Genomic DNA, 17,101 nt, shown 5'->3' with positions numbered 1-17,101 from the left:
TTCTGAACACCGTGAACTGGGACAACAGATGGGTTTACGGGTCGAAGTAAAAGAGAAGGGAGGAAAATTCTAGATACATGCTATGAAACCCGGCAGAGATTGAGAAAATCATTTTAATGTTTGGTCCTCGACCACATTAATATGCCTCTTCTTTCAGAGGATACACAGACTCTGTCTTGTGACAGCATGGACGGGGGAGGGAAGCAGCAGCCCAGGTGTGCTCAAGGTCTAGTGACCACACCTAGCTGTCCTTCCTTCCCTTGTAAAGTGCTTGAACAAGGCTGCCCGACCACAGCTGGGCCTGTCTTGCAGGGAGCTGGAGCTGGGAGCCCCTGAGGAAGGCTGGCCCTAGGTGAGGCCCCAGCCCCTGCAGTGGCAGTAGTACTCACCACTGCCCTTGGGCCAGAGGTCACCCGAACATCCCCAAGTTGAGGCAACCCACTGTGCAGGGGGTTTACTTTGCACATCCTACACACAAAACAGCTGGGTGACCATGATGTCCTTGTGCAGTGGAGATGGACTCAGCTTCTGGAACCTTCCCTGAGGTGACATAGCAGCCTTTTCTCCGTGCTGTGCTCTGATGAGGACTGTGGGGAGCCCAGGTATGGGGTAAGCATCACTGGTCCATCTCTCCACCAAGACCCTGCAAAGAACGATATGCTTATCATTGACTGATATGCTTATGGATAAATGTGTACCCACCATGTGCTGCCCGCAGGTAAGCCTGGACCATTCAGGGCAGGTGTGAGCCAGGACTTTTGGGCAGTTCTTCACAACTGAACATATACAGGTTGGTCCTAGTGCAGGGGGTCTCAGAGCGTGGGACCCAACCCCTCTTGCTACGCGAGGCAAGTTCAAGTAGTGTGGGGTTTTGTCATAATATTCATTATCATAACTAACCTGAGATGTCACTAATTAAAATGAGGTTAGATTTTAAAGAGTGACGGTCTAGAAGTGGAGCAGAGAATGAGTGGTGTGCAGCCGCCTGGGCTGACCACAGGCCCAAATAGCACCACCTTTGTGCTCGGGCCTCCCCTAGTTGGCCCAGTACTCAGGGTGCTCACCACTGGTACAAAAAAGGTGGAGGAGGCAGGTGTTTGGGCCTTCCTGCCTTCTGGAGTTCAGGAGGTGGCCTACCTGCTCATAATCCTCCACATACTTATATTTCTTCTCCCGGTAGTAGTATCTTTTCTTCATGCAGTAGAGGACAATGATGTCACATAGCACTGTTGCCTGAGTGTGACACAGGGCAAAAAAGAATGAGCCAAGATGCTTTAGTTTATTATTCTATGCATGCCCCTTCCCCAAAAGCCTGGAATCTTTCAAAGAAAGGAAAGGCTTCAAAAAAATAAATAAATAAAAAATAAAGAAAGGAAAGGCTTCACCTCTCAGGAGAAGGCAAGGCCCAGAGGGCTGTGGTGTTGGAGAAGGGAAGGTGAGGTGAGGTGGCAGCAAGGGCAACAAGCCTGGAGGGTCAATTCTAGAAAGGAGTTTAGGTCAAGGGGAAGAACCAAGATGGCAGTGGAGGGGCTCATCTTGCTGTGCTAACTACTGCTGAGGAGGGCCCCAGGCCCGGGGGTGAAGGAGCAGGCTAAGTCACTCACCACCCCTAAGAGCGCCAAACCGGAGCCGATGTTGATCATGGTGGGGATGATGTCAAATTTCCCAGCCTACAAATGACAGGAGAAAAAGAAAAAGTTGCGATAGAGGGCATAAGCAGGTAAAAGGTGAGGGAGGGGGCCCCTCGTCCCTGGCCAACCCAGAAGCCTAGGTTTGGACCAGAGCCCTGACAGGAGCAGGAGGCCAGGCTACCTTTCCGAACACTATGATGTCGAAGCGGATGCCGTAGGCCTTGATGAGCGTGCGGCGCTCAGCACCAGTCAGGTCACTGTAGTACTTGGCAAACCTAGGGAAAGGAGGATGGGTTAAAGGCAGAAGGCACAGGGCAGAGACAGACAGGTGGCTGGATCCACCCTCTGGGTCTCGGGTGGGGGACATTAGAGCAAAACTCCCCGAGGTCCTCTGGAGCCAGCACTACCCGCTGGAAAGATACCTGAGCATCTGGGGCCACCCCCGGCCATTGTGGGTCACACAGTGTGATAACTGGGCTGTTGGCAGGAGGGTGCCAGAAAAACTTTAACATCACTGTTGCCTCCTATGGCTGAGCCAGAACCTCTCACGCTGAATATCCTCCATATCAGAGCTGAGTCGCCTACCTGTCTGAAGGAGATCCTGGCTACTAACAGAATGTGGCCAGGCAGCAGCAAACTCCAGGACTGCCTGTGGGCAGGGGCATGGAGCCGGCCATGAAACTCCACAGAACTCACAGACTCAGCACTGGACTTTCTTTTAAAAGACCCATTGACCCATCAATGGATAAATGAATAAAATGTGGCATATCCATACAATGGAACACAATTTGGCTGTAAAGAGAGATAAAGTAATGATAAATGCTACAAGATGGATGAACCTAAAAAAAACCCCAAAACAACATGATACTGAGTGAAAGGAGCTAGTCACACACCGTGTGGCTCCATTTATATGCAGGTCCAGAGAGACAGGAAGTAGACAGTGGTTGGCAGGGACAGAGGTTGACAGGAGGATACCGGGGATGGCTGAAGGGTATGCGGTTTCTCACTGAGGTGATGAAATGTTCTACAATTGTGATAGTCCTACAGCTTCATGGTTAAAAACGATCTAATCCCTTACTTTAAGTGGATGAACTATGTGGTATGTGAACTATATCTCAATAAAGCCATTGAAAAACCCCACAAGGGGGAGTGGTGATGGTGGTGAGCACTGTTGAACCATGAAACCATTTGCCGCCCGTGTTAAATAGGACACTGGTTCAGAGAAGCCTAAACTCTTGGCCTGCAACGGTCTGGCCCAGAGCCTCCACATCCTGGTCGGGCCTGGGGAATTCTGGTGTGGCCTGATGATAGCGGAGGTCAGATGCATGGGTGCCCTTCTGGTGAGGGCCCCCATCAGCTTCTCTCTGTCCTGAAGTTCTGACCCACGCTTGAGGTTTTCCTCAATAGTTTCTAAACTGTAACAGTAGAGAAAGAGCAACACACATCTAATTCCTTTCCTAGGAAAAAATTCAAATATCTCTCCTAGTATCAGTGAGCCAGATGGTTCAAAATGATAGCAGACTGCATTTCTGGACAGTCTTATGATCCCTTGTGTCTTTGATTGTACATGTCACCACTAGAGGGAGACAAGGGCAACACAAAAGCGCCTCAGACCTACTCAGGTGGCCCCTGGTAGGGCTGCTTTGTTTAAGAGTAGTAAAATGTGCAAAAGAGGCCACAGAGGGCACATGAAAATGTACATGGCTACAGGTTTTGCCACCTCATGGAAGTGGCAAACCTGGCCTTGGCCCCTTGGTCCCTCCATCAAATTACCAGCTATACCAGGCTGAACACCATCACCCAAGATTTGTATCCACCTGAAACCTGTGAATGTGAAGTGGAAGTAGGGGAAATCAGGTCTTTGTGGATGGAGTGAGTTAAGGTGAGCTCATATTGGATTAGTGCGGATTCTGATTCAATATGGCTGGTGTCCTATGAGGAGAGGACACACAGAGCTGCGCAGAGGGAAGAAGGCCATGTGACAACAGTGGCAGAGACAGGAGTTATGGGTGTGTAAGGCAAGGAACACCGAACATTGCAAGGAGCCGCCAGAACCAGAGGAAGCAAAGAAGGTGGCTGGCCTTGTGGACACCTTGATTTTGGGCCTCTGGCCTCCAGATCTGTGAGAGAGAGTACCTTCCTGTTGTTTCAAGCCACCCAACTTTGTGGTAATTTGTTAAGGCAGCCCCAGAACACTAATATATGGTACTCTGAGCAGGGAAATAGCAGTGAAGGCCTTTCCTGAGGCTTGAACCTGTATCCCCAGTACCCTGGAGATTCCAGGGCAGGCTCGGTCTTTGAGAAATTAATTCCTCACCCACTCTTCAGAATCAGTGAGCCAGTCCTACCTGAGGCTGGCCCTGGGAAGCTCAAGTAGCCAGCCTCTCTTGGCTGCTCTGCATATTATCTCAACACGATTTCTGAGATAAGGAGGGGCACAGGAGGCTCTTAGGGGCCAGGATACCGCCAGCACAAGGCTCTGCTTGAACACTCTCCCTGGCATACAGCCTTCCCACCTGCCCTTGGGGGACCGAATGAGTGCTGGTCTTGATGGGTATGGACCATCATGGGTGGGGACCAGGGAGTGATCCAGCCGCCATCATCCCCCCAAGAGAACTGGGACCTAAGCTCACACCTACCTGAAATTGTAGCCAGGGGACACATTGTGGTCCACATCCCGGGTGTCCAGGCGGCGGAAGGAGTACCTGGGCAGGCAGAGGGAGGAGGTTCTGTCCAGATTGCAGTTCCAGTTGATCTGGATGCCCATGATGCCTCCCTGTGGGGTGTGAGCAGAGACAGAGCAAGGTTTCCTCAGGGCCCATTCTAGAATGAGAGGTGTTGAAGACTGTCAGAAAATCCAGGGACCTGTGTCTACCTCGATGGCCATGTCTTGGAAGCTGTGTCCTGCGCTCTCCACTATTTTGCCAAGACGGAATATGGGGCAGAAGGGATCTGTTACAGCATCATAAATGCACGATTTGAGGTAGGTTGTAGTGATGTTCGGAAGAATATTCCTCCTAAAGTCAGGAAGAAGCAGAAATGAAACGAAGAAAACCTCCAAGTAGAGTCAGAAGTTACTCTAAAACTCTGTGAACTCACATGGCTGGCCACCACTTACTTGCTGAAATTAAATTTGGGATACCAGATGTTGTTCTTAACCAAAAGAGTGAAGTTTTCTGCAGCCTTTAGAAAAGCAGGTCTGAAAAAAAATCATAGCATATTATTAATAGAAGTACAAATATACATATATTCCCATTCTTACGTAATATTTTTAAGAAGCATATGCACATGTGCCTTACAATGTCATTTTGTCAGGAAAAAAATGAAACACCTCAAGCATTTTTTACTGTCCTCTGCATAAACACTAGATCAGCAGAGACTAAACCAAGCCTTTCCATTTCTTCCTCTCTTGCCTCTTGCAGAAGGCAGGGGGAATTTAAGAGCTTGAGGAATAGTTAAGGAGGGTGATGCCTAGAGGCTTCCGTGGAAACTATTCAGCCTGCAGCTGTGGGGTTTCAGAGCTCGCTTCCCTAAGGCATTCTCCATTCTCCCTGGGAATGCTCTACAGATCTGGTTTTACAAGTAAAGCAAAGGTAAATTCACTGAGAAGGTAAATCCTGACCTCATCTCAAAAGTACATAGAAGTCACGTGTCTGCTGGCACAGGGCCTCGGCTCTCAAATGCCACGTCAGCTCCTGGCTGACAGTACAAGTTGAATCTGTCTCCAAGGGGACACCACATCTTTGATGGGTTTCTATAGGAGAATCCAGTGCTGTAGGCAAGCTCCTTTGAGTGTGTTCCCCTGATCCAGGTGGAATCTTTGAGTTTATAAACTGTATCAATAGTCTACTCAACCCTGAGACACAGCAAAGAGAGCCGAATCTGTCACTGCTGATGACAAGGAAGGCCTTGACCAAGGCACTTTCCCCAGGGCTTCAAACTCCCTCATCTCTGGATCAAGAGGGATGCATTGTATCAGGGATTTCTGAACTTTCCCTCCACATCTGTTCATCTCATATGCAATACTTTTTTTAAAAAAAGATTTTATTTTTAAGTAATCTCTACACCCAGTGTGGGGGCTCAAACTCTTAATCCTAAAATCAAGAGTCACATGCTCTACCCACTGAGCCAGCCAGCCACCCCTCATCTGCAATACTTTTAAGATTGACTCACCGTTTTAAAATAATTGAGGTGGGGGGATCTCTGGGTGGCTCAGCAGTTTAGCGCCTGCCTTCGGTCCAAGGTGTGATCCTGGAGTCCCAGGATCAAGTCCCGCATCAGGCTCCCTGCATGGAGCCTGCTTCTCCCTCTGCCTGTGTCTCTGCCTCTCTCTGTGTGTGTCTCTCATGAATAAATATATAAAATCTTTAAAAAAAATAATTGAGGTAAGGAACAACTGGGTGGCTCAGTGGTTGAGTGTCTGCCTTCGGCTCAGATAATGATCTCAGGATCCTGGAATTGAGTCTCACATCGGGCTCCCCTGAGGGAGCCCACTTCTCGCTCAGCCTATGTCTCATCTACTCTTTACGCCTGAGTCATATTCCCTCAGATGGATGAACTGTAATCTGTTTATCTCCTTCTCTGTTGATGGACATATGGGTTTCCACTTTTAGAATCAACTCTGCTTTTAGGATCAACTCACTTTTTATATTGGCATTCATCGAGAGAGAGAGAGAGAGAGAGAGAGAGAGAGAGAGCGAGCGAGCACAAGCAGAGGGAGAAACAGACTCCCTGCTAAGCAGGGAGCCCCAGGTGGGGCTCGATCCCAGGACAAGTCCTGGATCATGACCTGAGCCGAAGGCAGCCGCTTAACCTACTGAGACACCCAGGTGCCCTGGCATTCATCTTGAAATAAAACTTTTCATCCTGACCATAAGAGAGATCATTGGCCCCAAGTCAGAGGTCACTGTTCAAATAAATATAATAAAATCAAAACAACATTACTACTAAATGTTGTAGTTAATATTAGTTTGCCCAAGATGCTGAATCTGGGGATTATTCCTTGTGAGAAATGGAAATCAGCAAGTGACAAAAGATACCCCAAACCAGGATTTCCTCCTTGATAGAAGTAAGCTCAGAAGCTGAACATGAATGAACATGGGAATGTCTTTCCATGTGACTCATATTATTTTATGAATCACGGTACACTTAAAAATCATCTTCCACTGGGAGTGCTTGGTTGGCACAGTTGGTTGAGCATCCAACTCTTGATATCAGCTCAGGTCATGATCTCAGGATGGTGAGATTGAGCTCCGTGTCTGGTTCTGTGCTCAGCACAGAGTCTGCTTGGGGCTCGCTCTTCCTCTCCCTCTGCCCCTCCCCACTGTGCTCTCTTTCTAAAGTAAATAAATAAATCTTTAGAAAAAAAATCACCTTCACTGGATTAAATACACAACTGTCCTATCTAGTGAAAATGTATGGAGATACAAATATAAACCAACTTGTAATTCCAAGTTCCTAGTAGTCACATTAAAAAATAAAAAGGGGCATCTGGTGGCTCAGTGGCTGAGCATCTGCCTTCAGCTCAGGTCATGATCCCAGGGTCCTGGGATGGAGTCCCGCATTGGGCTCCCCGCTTAGCAGGGAGCCTGCTTCTCCCTATCCCTTAGCCCCTCTCCTTCTGCCCCTTCCCCTGCTTGTGCACACACTCTCTCTCAAATAAATAAAATCTTTAAAAAATAAAAACAAACAAGTGAAATTAACTTTTCTACAATAACCCAATATGTCTAAAGTCTTAGTTCACCCGGTAAACAGCACATAATAATAATTATATATAAATATATAATATATATATCCCCCCCACACAATGTCTTCAGACTCTGGGTGCATTTTACACTGAGCATTTTGTTTGGATCCAGACACATTTCGAAGGCTCAACCCATGGCCAGTGGCACTGATATTAGGGAGGAGAGCTCTGCAAGACACCTTCCAGCTCAAAAATGCTAGGATTCTTTTTCTTTTCTTATTTTCTTCCCTAGCCTGAGCTTCTTCCCTCAGCAATCCTGAAATCAGAGGTTCTCATCTGTTTTTCAGTTACAGCTCGCATGGGATGGGGTTCCTGTGGTTCCATGCGCCCCTGGCCTCATCCATGTCTCAGTCTGAACTCTGGTAAACAATGCTGGAGTTGCAAGCAATCCCAAGAGTATTACCTCTAACTCTACCCAGCCAAAGCAGAACAAATTACTATTGGGAAGGATGCTATTCTAGGGCAACCTTGAACCTGTTCTTTCTATCTATCTATCTATCTATCTATCTATCTATCTATCTATCTATCTATGATAGTCACACAGAGAGAGAGAGAGGCAGAGACATAGGCAGAGGGAGAAGCAGGCTCCATGCACCGGGAGCCTGACATGGGATTCGATCCCGGGTCTCCAGGATCACGCCCTGGGCCAAAGGCAGGCGCTAAACCGCTGTGCCACCCAGGGATCCCGAACCTGTTCTACTTTATAATAAATACACTTCAGTGGACATTAATTATTTTCCTGCCCAGTATCTGTTCCCTTCTTTTCTGGTAACACAACCCCCAATTTCCTTTGGAAGCCACACACCCTACTCTCAGGCTGTGTTCTTTGGGTGGGACTGACTCCACCCCGGCTCTGGAGGTGGGCATGTGATCCAGACCTGAGCTAATAAACAAAACCCATGCCCCAGCTACAGGGATGGGCTGAGGGATGTGGCTGAAGGTGTGATGATGGACAGATCTAGAACCTCTATGGATAACTGGGCTGGGAGACGTGGGGAAATTTAAGTCCAGAGCTGCCTCCTGGGACTATACCACGGGTCTCGCAAATGAAGCCAGTATGGAAGGGGGAAAGCAGAGTCAAAAGGTAGAGACTCTGAAGCTGTCCTAGGAGCCCCAGGTCTAGTTCTGCTGGGCTCTTGGTAGTTAGTTGAACAATAAACTGCCTCTGCTCTGTGTGTGTCCTTTGTAAGACACAGTAGTTACTTCAACTGACAGAGTCCAAACACAGAAATAAATCACTTGCACTTCTATCACAGGTGACCAACACTGTGGCCCGCCTTGCCACTGATGGTTACCTGTGGTTCCCCCTTGGGAAGCCTGACTCCATGCAGACACCAAGGGGGCAACACACAGGGTTAACATCCCCGCCATCTTCCCTTAGGCAGGACTCACTCTGGCACATGTGTGTCATCCTCCACTGGGCACCAGGCTGACACCTCGCATGTCTTTACAGTCCCATTGAAAAGCACGCATTTTCCTGTTGCAATTCCTGCAGGGGCAAGGGGGACCTAGGTCCACAGGGGTCTCCTATGCTCTACTTTTGCCAGGTAGAGAGAGTGGAGGCACCTGTGGATCCTGTGCAATCAATCCTGAGCTATTCCAATTCTGGGATTTGTACAGTATCCAGAAATTAGAGGAAAATAGTTGGCTGAGTCCAACAGCACAGCTAGGGTGATGCTAAGTCACAGCACAGGGCAAGATCTGGGATGGCTTCTGGGGCACAGGTGACAGGTGAACGTCGAGAAGATCCTGGGACCTGAATCTCAACATCAGGCTTGCCCAGGGTCACATGAAGAAATTGAGGATTGTGGGGGATTTCTTTATGCTGAAGGTTTCTCTCTGAGAGAAACTCCACAGGGGAGGCCATCTGGTCAGGGACTGCCCTCCCCAGGCTAAGTGTCTTCTGTGGGGTCACAGCCACATACTCATACCGTTGCTGTGGGTGCCTGAAGAGCCAGCAACACAGTTGGCATCTGATTTACACACAGTGGTCTTATCTGGAAGCTGGAAAAAGTAGAAAGAGTGAAAACAAATTCCACGTGGTCTGTCAGGTGCTGACAAGAGGGGCCTGAGGCCCAAGGCTCTTCCATGAGAAGCTGCCTACCTCAGGACAGAGGCCCTGGGTCTGGTTCAAGGTAATGATCATGTTGGTCATGATGAAGAGGGAGTTTTCTTCCTGCAGTGGGGTAGAGGGGAGAGAGCACCATCTGTTACCTTCAGAAGAGTCAAGCCAAGCCACAAAGAACGCCGGTCATTCACTGAATAGGACAGTACCTTTTACTTCTCCCATATGCTACGCAGAAAACAATTTCAAAACTCATCTTTTTATCTCTTGTTCTCTGAGAGTTTATAGCCTAACTGAAAACAGGATTCAAATAAATACTTGTACCACAGTTCCTCCTTATCAGCAGGGGATGCATTCCAAGACCCCAGGGGATGCCTGAAACTTCAGATAGTCCCTGACCCTGCAGGTACTATGCCTTTTCTGATAGGTGTACATACCTGTCATGGTTAAATTATAAATTAGACACAGTAAAAGATTAACAAGAACCGATGCTAAAATAGAACTATAGTAATTAATAGTTATGTGAATGTAGTCTCTCTCTCAAGATACCTTATTGTCTGTACTCATCCTTCTTTGTGTGACAATAAAATGGCTCTATGATGAGGTGAAGGGAGGCGGGTGATATGAGCGTTGTGACGTAGCATTGGACTACGAATGACCTGAGGATATGTCAGGAGGAGGATCACCTGTTTCTGGACTGCAGTTGACCATGGGTAACTGAAACCATGGATAAGGCGGGGCCTATTGTTTACATATGTTCATGGCAGCATGATTCACAGTGACCCAATGTTGGGAACAACCCAAATGTCTATCAACAGACAAATGTATAAACAGGTTGTGTTTATCTATACCTATATGTATACCTGTAATGGAATATGATCCAGCCATAAAAAGGAATGAAGCCCTGACACATTGCAATGTGGATGAACCTCAAAAATATGATTCTAAGTCAAAGAAGCCAGACACAAAAGGCCACATATTGCATGATTCTATTGTTATGAAATTTCCATAGAGACAGAAAGTAGAAGAGTGGTTGCCCTGGAGGTGGAGGTAAGGCAAGAGGGTGGGATGAGGAATCTCTTCTTAGGGTAATGAAAATGTTTTGGAACCAGAAAGAGGTGATAGCTGCATAATATTGTGAATGTACTAAATGCCACAGAATTGTTCAATCTGAAATAGTTAATATTATGACATATGAATTTCACCTCAGTGGAAAAAAAGTGTCTTTAATCTGAGGCAGTTCCTTAATAAAGCTTGGCTTGTTGAGGAAAAGAGCCAACAGGTGCGCAAAACATCCTCAGCCAATTGGATTACCTCAGAGGTACAAAAACACAAGGGCATCAAAGTCCCAAATTTGGCTGGTCTTCTTTCCTAACTGAAATTCAAATAAATAAATAAAACATTCTAGAGTAGACCCAGTCAGGGTCAGTAACTGACACTTCTCCCTTTAAGAAGGTTCTGTTTTCTCCTCCCAGGAAGCTGTGAAATGGTTTCTGGAGAGCAATTCACTGGGGATGAGGCTAAAGAGTTGGTTGCTAAGGGCCTTCCAACATAAGGAGAAAAAGACAAAGATGCCCAAAATTCTAGTTGGACCTCCCACTCACTGAGCACTGGCATTCTAAAATGAGATGCCAAAAGCTTTCTCTGAGCATTTCATACATCTGGGAGGAGTGGAGTCAGCATTGGGAGCCATCTGGGGGATCAGGGTAACTCAAGTATCAAAGTATCTGTGGACATCTCTACACCTAGGTCTGACAGGGTTGTTGTGGAAGATCTGGGAATACCTGGCATCTTCTAAAGAAAGGCCTAGAACAAGCCATGTTGGGAGACAAGGATGACCACAAAAGGAGGCATGAGGATGTAGCATGATGCCCAAGTATCTCCAAGCACCCCTGTCAGGGTCCCGGTGTTCCACACAGAAACATGCTGCTCACATGTTACAGCATGTGTTATAGAAGGCCACTTCTATGGTTCCTGAGAGAGATGGGAACAATTTATAGGATTTACTTTTGTGTTCTATTTCTTCTCTGTTTTAAGCTTAGGGAAATGTCAGTCTGGAGATGAGCCAAGTAGAAGTGGTGCAAACAGATGTTTGTGTTCCATTGGCAGAGAAGCAGGAGGACATTGTGAAAGCTCATGGAAAGAGAGCTCTGTGGAGCTCACGAAGCCCCCAGGCCAGAGCTGAGCTGGAAGGCGGAGCTGCTGCCTGTTCCTTTCCACTGAGGGGCAGAAGAAGTGGGCCCACACTCTTCCTTGGTCCTAGTAAACAGCCAGAGTGTGAAGGCCTGAGTTGCCAGGATGAGGCTATGGCTTCACAGGAAGCAGATGCATACCAACAGGACCACCCACCTCCAGCAAACTACAGATCCCCTGTTCGATTTGATCTTCATTGCTCATTAGCTCAGCCTTCTCTCTGGGCACCACGTAAAATCCTTCTCTTGAGAAGGCAGAGGGAAAATGAGCACACTTGAAGAAAGAGAGAGCTTCTGAAGTCCTTGCTTGCCCTCACTGAGCTCTAAGTGGAAAGAGATTTAGCCACCCTAGTCACCCTAGCACATAAGCCATATGGAGGGATATGTCAGGGTCTGGCCATGGACCACAGCCATTACCATGGCTAGAGAGAGTCAATATTTAACTTGGAGATTTGTGGATTAACAGACCGGATCCTAGGATGTTGTATCAATCACTTTCGTCCCTTTGCCTTTGCATGAAATCCTATGCAGGTATGTCTGTTTCCTTCCGGTTTGGCTTTGGTCTCCAATTGCTGATAAACCTTTTATACTGTCTGAAAAGATTTACCTTGTGGGTTTACAACAATAAAGCACATACAAAATGTGGAAGAGCAATACTTACACTTGAATTTTTCCCAGGATTTAAAATATTTGCTTTTCCATCTTTCAGGGCTTGAGACAGACTGAGTTGTCTGTTTAAGCCAGCCATGATTTAGAGCTGAAGAAACATAGCTGGTTGACTATTATTTATTAGATCTTAAGGCAGAAAGAGATCTGTCTGCACTGCTTTCTTGGACTAAGACAATTATTCTGGGTATCGGTGATATTAGAACTTAGCCAATCATTAATCAAGAATGCAAAGTCAGTAAAGGGAAAGGGCTAATTAGAAGCTCTGGTGTTAGACAGAAGCCATGCGGGGAGGCGTACCTGAACTGGAACCACATAATCCGCCACATCCCAGACCCGGAATCCAAGTATCGAAGTGTTGGTTATAGTCACGCCTTTGGCTTTGGTAGTAACTGAGCTGACCACAGAATCTGTTTCCTGGTAGCCTTTTTCCCACACAAACACCCACCTACAAAATAAAACAGGTCTCTTAAATTGCCAGGAGGATTTGGTGAATTTGAATTGATACTAGCGAGCCTCTGATAACCAGAAGCTGGCAGTATAACATTCATTAATTACTTGACTTTGTAAAACTGCTTAACTTTGGAGGGTTCATTTCCACTTCTGCAAAATGGGTATATAACCTAAACCACTGGGTGGTTTGTGGGAAATTAATGAGATGACACCAGTAAAGCACTTAGCACAGTGATCAGCACAAAGAAAGTATTCAATGAATGGTGTCTTTATTAGATATTTGAGCATTTTTAATGCACCATGACCTGCAGAATCACCTAGAGATAATAAAAATTATGATAATAGTTAACAATTTAAGTGTTTTCAGATGCTAGGTACTGATCTAAGCTCTATATACGTATTAACTAATTTAATCCTGACCACTTTAGAAGGCAGATATCATTATTATCCTCTATTTTTACAGAGGAGGACACTGAGACACAGAGAGGCTAAGTCACTTGCCCAAGGTCACACAGCTAGTGAATGAAAAAGTCAGGATGTGAACCCAAGTCTTTTGCCTCTGAAGCCTCTTCTCTTGCCCTGAACGCTACATTCCCTTTGGAAAAGAGAATCTCACTTCAAGAAACTTTATACTACTTTATACTACTACTACTATATACTTTACACTACAACTTTTCTCCAAGAATTCAGGTTGTCTCTGGGAAGAATTGGGGGCATTGCAACTAGTCTGAATAATTAAAAACCTAAAGGCATGAGTGCATAGTGGTTAGGACACTGGAACACAAACTGAAGCCAGTGATCATGGTTCATTTCTCAGTTCCACCATTCACCAGGCATAACTGTGGCCAAGCTGCTTAACTTCTCTATGCCTCAGTTTTTCCCCCCAATAAGATGGAGAAGATAACAGGATTTCACAAGATAGTTGTGAGGTTAAATGAGTTATGCATGTCAAATGTTTAGAACAATGTGTTGCCATTAGTAGGCTGAAACTGGCCATGATGGGAGTATTTACACCATGGAAACTGGCCAATGCTATAAATCAGAACTCCCTCCCACCAGAGCTGTTATTAAACACCTACCAGCGACTGCTATTGTTGTTATTTCTAGAATCAAGAAATGCTAGCACCCTCCTTCTCTCCTTAAAAGCTCTAGCTGCTGAGACCTCAAAAAAAAAAAATCACTGGTTTTAGTTATTTATGGCTTTGTCTGGTCTAAGCAGTCTCCATATTCATTGTTCATCCTAGAAACAGGCTTTTCCCCACATAAATCTTTTTCTTCAGAGGTTCTAGGAATTTAGCTGCAATATAAGTTTTCATTTAATTCTATTCAGATACACAGAAGCTTAGGGCAGGAAGGTTACTATTATTTTATCATAGAGTACAGTGAGTTGCTAAAGCAGAGACATATGGTTTCACAGCAATCACTATGTGATTAACTATTTCCTCATCATATGACAGATAACAGAATTAGATAACTGAGAAATGCATGTTTAGTTAAGATGAATTGGATCAGGAAGCTAAGAGATGAGTTAAAGAAAAGAGAAAGAAAGAAAAAAGCTCTTAGTTCAGATCCTGAGTCAGGTTGGATCATAGGAAGATGGATCATAGGAAAATGGATAAAACCAAAGCATTTATTGCTTTATAAATCCTCATGATCAAGGTAGCAAACACACCAGGAACTCTAGAAAGCTGTGCTGCCCGATAGAAATGTACCACAAGCCACACATGTAATGTACTTTCTAGTAGCCAGGTTATAAAGTAAAAAGAAACACGGGTAAAATTAATTTTAAAGATAGATTTTATGTTATCCAATATGTCCAAAATATTTTAATATGCTATCCAAGTAAGATGTATTAATGTGATATTTTACCATTTTTTAAAATATTTTATTTATTTATGAGAGAGAGAGAGAGAGAGAGAGAGAGGCAGAGATTTAGGCAGAGGAAGAAGCAGGCTCCATGCAGGAAGCCCGATGTGGGACTCAATTCCAGGACTCCGGGATCACGCCCTGAGCCAAAGGCAGATGCTCAACTGCTGAGCCACCCAAGCGTCCCTATTTTGGTTGTTTTGTACTATGTTTTCAAAATCCAGTGGGTATATTATGGTGGTAGCACATCCTGTTTTGGAGTAGGTACCTTTTAAAAGCTCAATAGCCACAGGTGACTAGTGGCTACTATATCATATAGTGCAGCTGTCAACACTTTCTGTAGTCCAGAACTTTACAGATACCTTAAGATAGAGTTAAACTAATCCTCCACTGAGTATCAGAAGCCAAGAGGAAAAAGCAGAGAGCTCTTGATTCTAAATGCTTCCAATCTAATCCAGCAATCTTGAGTTTAGTCAACTAACTAGTAGCAGGTCTCAAAATTTAAGGGTGCATCAAAACCACTGGGGAGCAAGGAGTTGGTGGTGGTACTTAATGACACAGACTAAATTCAAACCTGGGAGTGGGTCAGGTGGTTCTGATGTACATCCCATATGTGGGAAACCATTCCACTGAATCCTGTCAGAATTTAACTGCTGCTGGGCCGATAGTTGTTGGAAGCCATACCTGCCTGATCATGTGAATTCCCAGGGACAGTGTTAACATTCTAAATCCCATTCCAGGGTGGGGGATCTGTCGTCTTTATACAATTCCTCAGGTGTGTCTTTCATGATAGGTTTAAGAAACACTAGGACACTGGCTCTCAAAGTTTGCTGCACATCGGAATCAGTTGGTGAGTCAGTCATACCCCACAGCAATTAAATCAAAAGGTCTGGGGATGGGAGTCAGCAATCAGTATTTTTACTTATTATTTTTCGAAAAGATTTTATTTATTTATTCATGAGAGACACAGAGAGAGGCAGAGACACAGGCAGAGGGAGAAGCAGGCTCCCTGTGGGGGCCTGATGTGGGACTGGATCCCAGGACCCTGGGATGATGCCCTGAGCCAAAGGCTGATGCTGAGGCACCTAGGTGTCCCAATCAGTATTTTTAAAAGACTCCCCACAGGTTCTAACGTGCAGCTGGGGTCCCCAGCATTAAGTCTTTTAAGAAAAGGAATGCCAGAGCCGATAGGCTCTGTCTGCTCAGCAGCTGTAGACACCGTATCACCCCAGGTGGACCCTGAAAGTGGGCCCAGATGGTAAGTTAACCTCTTCTGAGTTTCATTAAATTCTAACGGGTGCACTCAATTAAAAATTAAGCACCTGGCCAGGGGACAGAAGGTGGCAGGACACACAGACGTATAAGGAGGCAGCACGGGGAATGAAGAAGCTTAAAGACAGTACCTATACAAAAAAACCCTAACAACTGCACAAAACGAAGTGAACTTTAAATGCTTTATAGAGTGTAACCTCTTCATCATCTTGGGTTATCACATGGTACCTAAAGGAAAGGACCGGAAGCCGCAGATCCAAAAGAAACCAAATGCGAAGCCTAAGCGCCGATCATCAGAATGCGAAGTGAAGTGCAAAGACTGAAACGTTTAGAGCAAAGCCCCGCCACAGCCAAAGGACAGCGCGGGGGGGGGGGGGGGGGACAGGCAGGAAGGGGGAGGATGAAGGTGGAGCCAGGCTCTGCTCTGAAAACACTGCACCAAAGCCGTCTCCGGCCCGCAGCCCGGCCCGCCGCCCCGCCCCCCGGCAGGGTTCGGCGAGGCGTCTGTCTCCCGCCGCGGGCCCCCGCCCCGCCACACCCCGGCCGCGCCTGGAGGCCGCCTGCGGGACTCGCCCGGTGACCCAGGCCAGAAGCAGCAGGTGCACGGCCCGGACCCAGAGCCGGAGATCCCGGCCGTCGCGACACTGCGGCCTCGGGACCCCGGGCGGGCCGCGCCAGCGCCGCGCTCACCCGATGACGTAGGCCAGGATGAGCAGCTGCACGGCCCGGTTCATGAGCCCCACTTTACGGCTGCGGATGAGCACGATGCGCGGCGTGTCGTACTCGAACAGGAAGGGGGCCAGCGCCGCGCAGCAGCCCGCCATGGCACGCCGCCGCCGCGCCGCACGGCTCCGAGCTCTGCGCCCGGCCGCCCGGCCCGCCGCCGGTGACGCGCCCGGGAGCCCCGCCCAGGGCCGCCCCCCGCGCCGCTCCTCGCCTCGCCGGGGAGCGCCCGGAAGGAGGCGGCGCTGAGCCTCGGGCGGGGGCCGGGTGACGGCCCTCTCGGGTGGGTACCGGCGTCTCTGTCTCGGGCGAGGTGGGACCCGTGGGGAGGGGGCGAGCTCCTCCTTGAGGACGAGTGACCCGGCCAGTAGGGCTGGGGAGAACGAGCGACCCCCCGCAAAATGGCATTGGGGCTACCAGGAAGGGGTGCTCTCCTCTCTGGGAACGAACGACTCCCTGGAGTGACCGGCTCTGGAGGAGAGAGTGA

The 17,101-nt window shown here is 47.3% G+C and overlaps 2 protein-coding genes across 4 annotated transcripts in view; one reads left to right on the top strand and one right to left on the bottom strand.

Annotated features, from left to right (window-relative positions):
- Nucleotides 1–95: 95 nt before the first annotated feature.
- P2RX4 (purinergic receptor P2X 4) lies at nt 96–16,786 on the bottom strand. The gene is made up of 12 exons (XM_055321888.1): nt 16,582–16,786; nt 12,601–12,748; nt 9,482–9,553; nt 9,309–9,381; nt 8,770–8,866; nt 4,750–4,830; nt 4,507–4,648; nt 4,271–4,407; nt 1,813–1,906; nt 1,605–1,670; nt 1,138–1,233; nt 96–643 (listed from the first exon to the last, which is right to left on the bottom strand). Exons 1-12 carry the CDS (start codon nt 16,713–16,715, stop codon nt 617–619), a joined length of 1,167 nt encoding a protein of 388 aa, XP_055177863.1. The 5' UTR covers nt 16,716–16,786; the 3' UTR covers nt 96–616.
- IFT81 (intraflagellar transport 81) overlaps nt 16,765–17,101 on the top strand; it is a 179,434-nt gene continuing 179,097 nt past the window's right edge. For all 3 annotated transcript variants that reach the window (XM_055321886.1, XM_055321882.1, XM_055321884.1), the window contains exon 1: nt 16,765–16,897. The gene's annotated coding sequence lies outside the window, so the exon portion shown is untranslated. The remainder of the gene's footprint in view (nt 16,898–17,101) is intronic.

The sequence above is a fragment of the Nyctereutes procyonoides genome, unplaced genomic scaffold (genome assembly GCF_905146905.1).
Source record: "Nyctereutes procyonoides isolate TBG_1078 unplaced genomic scaffold, NYPRO_anot_genome, whole genome shotgun sequence".
Lineage (NCBI taxonomy): Eukaryota > Metazoa > Chordata > Mammalia > Carnivora > Canidae > Nyctereutes > Nyctereutes procyonoides.
Note: the sequence above shows the minus strand (reverse complement) of the source record. Positions and strands in the feature narration are given on the sequence as shown.